The following is a 5120-nucleotide window of genomic DNA, read 5'->3' on the forward strand; positions in this document are numbered from 1 at the left end:
TCGAGCACGAGTCACATCGAGAGTTGTGATGCCGAGGAGCTTCTTACGGTCATAGACTCCGGCCTTCTTATAGATCTCAGCAGTGAGAGGAACGAGTGAAGTCTCGGGATTCGACATGATGCACATCATAGCATTCGGGGCATATTTAGCACAAGTTGTTGCGATGTCACGCATTATACCGGCATCAACACCAAAGAGATCCTCACGAGACATACCGGGTTTTTGAGCAATACCAGCACATACAATGATGACGTTGCTTCCAGTGACAGCCTCAGGTAGATGCTCAGCATCGACATATCCTCTCACCTTAGCCGGAGTGTTGATATGAGAATTATCAGCAGCAATACCAGGAACGGGTATACGAGCCTGATGGACATCATAAAGAGCCAACTCCGTGATCAGAGGGTTCAACTTCAACAACAATGAAAGAGGCATACCAATGGCACCGGAAGCACCGATTAGAGTCACTTTCATAGTATTCTTACAAGTAGTAGTAGATGACATTATAATAAAGAGTTTGGAAAATTGTAAAACCTACAAACAACCAAATACTGTACAATAATACGAATACCAATGTAAACAGCTGATATATTTCCCACAGCTCTACGCAGCTTAAAAACGAATCTTCCCACGCAAATATCCTCTACTCCGGTGTCACAATCGGTACTAGAGTGTTCTATCAGTAGACAATGGAACTCACAAGGGGTCTTTCATATCTTTTCTGCCACACAAAGCTAGAATGTCATTATCGTCTTTACTCGCTTGTTGTGAAGAAGTCAGTGATTTGATTATAAATTTTTTTCTCTGAGTTGAATATTTTTCTGACTTTTAGTATGCGTTTCTTCATTGTTTCCTTCTTGGAGATTCATGTCGGTGTAGATGCCAACACGAAGAGCGTTAGAAACGGCGAAGAGACAAGTTGTCGGTGCTGTGAGGTGGCGACCCACTAAGGCCGCCCCGGTGGTCATTATACCTGCGCAAATGAATTGTGGAGAAGGTGGAGGATTGAGGAGTACCGTTCACTGAAAGGGAATACGCGGTGGTAGAAGTAGGGGCATTATATACTATGACTATCACAAGGGATATCAACATCATCAAAGCCACCTGAGCAATGGGGATAGTTAGCAGTCGGCCAGTGGCGTGGCCATTCTTGCACCCATGTGATCGCAGCGAGCATCACAGCGGCTGAACCAGTGGTCCCTTCGGGGAGAGCGAGAGCAACCGTAGTTCGTCCTGAATCGATTACAGGACTGGCAATGAGCTGGATACCGCGCCATCCCCAACTTGAACCTGATTTGACAGTAGGCCGCCTTAAAGTAGCCACACTGCTGGCTGAATGCTGAATGGTTCTTCTCGAAGAGAATGCTTTGCTGCCAGTGGCCCTGTACGGCCGATTCTCACCTGACTGATCGACGATCAGTGATCGTTTCGCGTGCCAGTGGAAGTCGTCTTATCGTAACCAGCTCACCGTAGGGAGCTGAAGCACTACGACTCGTCGTAATGGTTGATGGACGTTTTGTATTCTCCTGGGACTTGAACTACATAGGAACGGCGCGTTTCTCACGTGCACCTCCGAAATGCCGCCTTCTGTATCACTAACCTCTTCATCATCATTCAGACCGATAGGAGCAGTAATAGCTCGCTGTTCGTGCCTGTTATCAACTATGTCGTGAGACTCGCGATCGCCCTTGCCCACCAGTCCCCAGGTCGGAAGCCGTCGGCGTCTCTTTCCCTCTCCAGGTTGGCCCCTATTAAGCAAGTTCAACCACTACAACGCCAGAGGACGCCTCTACTGTCCGACGACTGAGACTTTCTGCTCATCTTAGACTTCCTTTTCCTCTAAGGTGAAAGCGTACTCCTCCTTTCTGAAGTACTCATCTTTGGTAAGGCTATCAGCAATGAGACCTCACTCGAGCTGCTTCGCGTGATTTTTGTCCCGGTCGTCTCCTCTGTGATGGCCACCGAGGACCCGTGCACTGTGATGTGCTCTGATGTGAGTGGATGTGCGGACTCGAAATACGGCTCTTACTGCAAGTACTGGGAAACTCCCTCCGTCTGTTTCGGTTTGATTGAGAGGAATGATGGATCGATTGGCTTGGAGCCCACTGATCCTAACTGTGTTGGTGAGACTTTGGCTTGCGGCGGTGTCCAAGCAACGAATAAACCGACTACTACAACTAACCGCGCTACTACTGCGCATGGATGTGAAGCGGTTCCCAATCTACACGCGGTGATCTCAGCGCCTTTTGATAGACAACACGATACCACACCGTCCAGAACACGTCGAATTCTACGACAAGTGATACATAGATCGATATCAGTACTGCACAGCAACTGCTTCGTCGTCACTGTTGAGGGCACTCGATCAGGCAACTCCAAACCGAATTTCTCCAATACATGCGTCATCATGTCGTAGATACGTTCATCGATGTGCACTTCTTGTTCCCATCTCGATGACACTGCTCAGCAAAAGTTGAGGATTCTTACATAGGGAAAGCATTAGTTATTGATACTCTAGTATCACAATCACTACTACACCATCTACTTATTCAATAGTTGTGACGGCGTCAATGGGGCTTGCAAATTCGGAATCACCGTATTGAATTCAGCTTGTTAGTCGTATACGCATCCTCGCAAAGGAACATGAGGCGAGTCCGAGGCCGCTGATATTGAGAGCTATTCAAGAGCAGTCTCCAAGCAATGCCAGGCGGCAATCACAGGCATCTTCGTTAAGCAGTGGCAGTAGAGCTCATTTTGAATGATATTAGTTTATTCACTTCAGTTCATTTATTGCACGTGCTGCTTGAGTGGATGTATGATTTCTAACGATTGCCGGGGACTTTGTGAGGAATTGTTGTACACAAGTGCCTCTTTAATAAAGGTTAACTTGTTAACCTACGTTGAATACCGATGCGGATGGCCGCGTCTATGAGACGACCATTGATTGTTGGGATTGAATTTAGCGTTATGATTGTGAAACCATTGGGTGTGCCACGTCCAGGTCCACTCGGGTATGCCGGCCGCTGAAGCAGCGGCGGCCGGCCGGGCATGGTATACACCCATCGACTGTGACTGGATTTTTATCATTGTGTCTCAGAGGTTGTGAGGGACAGTTTAGGCCGCGTGTACTATCTCGCTGTAGTTGTAGAATACAACAGTAGTAATGTACTAAAGCCAGCGAACACTCGGTATTCCATTATGTGAGCAGAACATAGTCTCAAATGTCGGAGGTTACATGCGTCCCCAATGACCGACTTCTTGTCGGTGCTTTAGGCAAAACCGTAACACGATCAAGGAGGACCGATCGGTTGGAAGTCTAAAAGGCGGCAATTGATGATACAGCACATGTTAATATGGAAATACCTCAGGATGCGGAGATCGTCCAAAAGAGGTTTCGACTGGAGTCCGATGCTGCTGCATCGCTGAGGTGCAAGCTGAACGCTGCAGTTGAACATCGTGTCCATTAGGAGGAGTAGGCTCGCCTAGGTGGTGCTCTCCAATGCCTGAAGTCCAGTCGACACTTCTTTGTCGGCCGACCTCCACATCCCACAGATACGGAATATTAGGAAATGATATTGAGAAACCTGGGCTTTGGGGAGATTAAAGGGAGAAACTTCCACGCCGATGATGAACATGAACATTTAAATCAACTGCAATTTTGGAAGTTTAGAATAACCTCTGTTTGTAAGACTCAAACTCAATACATATCATAGTTAAGAATAGAGCATCACTCTAATACTGAATCGGGTCTCTCATACATCAAATTATATGCAACGGAGTATCACTCCGCTTCTATCGATGAAAACAAGATGACTAGAGAGGCCCAGTAAGTCTGATAAGGCTAGACAAGTGTAGTGATTACAAAATAACAATTGTTATTGCTTTTTGTTGAATATAAGACAGGTTAATTCTGGTGGGCCTCAACGTAAGCCATACCTTTCTCCACATCTCCCTTCACCTTATTGACAGTTTCGACCATCCTCTTTTCTTCAAATGGACTTAAGTTGTCGATCGGCTGTACACCTTCGATACCCTCGGGACCAAAGTTGGTAACCTGGGCGAAGAACTCACACCCTTGATAAGGCCAGTTGACGTAGGCGCAGGCAGACGGCGTGGCCTTCTTCTGTTGCTGGTAGTCTCCTCCTCCTTGTTGTTGTAAACCACGGATGACAGTATCGATGAACTCAGCAGCAGAGTATGCCATAGACAGAGAGGCCGAACCTGCACCAGCGAGAGCATCGACGACTTCAGTGACAGCAGTCTGGACATGTTCATCCAAAGCCTTGATGGTGTTCTCATCCAACTTTACAAAAGGTGTAGCATGGGAGAAGAGAGCAAGAATAGCACAGCCACCGTGACCACCGACAACAGGAACATGAACCTTCTCAACATCAAGACCAGTAGCTTCTGCATAGAAGGTTCGAGCACGAGTCACATCGAGAGTTGTGATGCCGAGGAGCTTCTTACGGTCATAGACTCCGGCCTTCTTATAGATCTCAGCAGTGAGAGGAACGAGTGAAGTCTCGGGATTCGACATGATGCACATCATAGCATTCGGGGCATATTTAGCACAAGTTGTTGCGATGTCACGCATTATACCGGCATCAACACCAAAGAGATCCTCACGAGACATACCGGGTTTTTGAGCAATACCAGCACATACAATGATGACGTTGCTTCCAGTGACAGCCTCAGGGAGATGCTCAGCATCGACATATCCTCTCACCTTAGCCGGAGTGTTGATATGAGAATTATCAGCAGCAATACCAGGAACGGGTATACGAGCCTGATGGACATCATAAAGAGCCAACTCCGTGATCAGAGGGTTCAACTTCAACAACAATGAAAGAGACATACCAATGGCACCGGAAGCACCGATTAAAGTCACTTTCATAGTATTCTTACAAGTAGTAGTAGATGACATTATAATAAAGAGTTTGGAAAATTGTAAAACCTACAAACAACCAAATACTGTACAATAATACGAATACCAATGTAAACAGCTGATATATTTCCCACAGCTCTACGCAGCTTAAAAACGAATCTTCCCACGCAAATATCCTCCACTCCGGTGTCACAATCGGTACTAGAGTGTTCTATCAGTAGACAATGGAACTCAC

General features: G+C 46.7%; 2 protein-coding genes across 2 annotated transcripts in view; both read right to left on the reverse strand.

The window, feature by feature from the left end:
* Pmar_PMAR001423 (malate dehydrogenase, putative) overlaps positions 1–504 on the reverse strand; it is a gene marked incomplete at both ends in the record, with an annotated part of 1065 nt that extends 561 nt beyond the window's left edge. The window contains one exon of the mRNA XM_002783529.1: positions 1–504. Coding sequence (XP_002783575.1) covers positions 1–504 — 504 coding nt within the window.
* A 3400-nt stretch (positions 505–3904) lies between these two features.
* On the reverse strand, positions 3905–4924 carry Pmar_PMAR001424 (malate dehydrogenase, putative; the record flags this gene model as incomplete). The annotated part of the gene is made up of 1 exon (XM_002783530.1): positions 3905–4924. One exon carries the CDS (start codon positions 4922–4924, stop codon positions 3905–3907), a length of 1020 nt encoding a protein of 339 aa, XP_002783576.1.
* Positions 4925–5120: the final 196 nt, after the last annotated feature.

This window comes from Perkinsus marinus, assembly GCF_000006405.1.
Source record: "Perkinsus marinus ATCC 50983 genomic scaffold scf_1104296936976, whole genome shotgun sequence".
In the NCBI taxonomy this organism is placed as follows: domain Eukaryota; phylum Perkinsozoa; order Perkinsida; family Perkinsidae; genus Perkinsus; species Perkinsus marinus.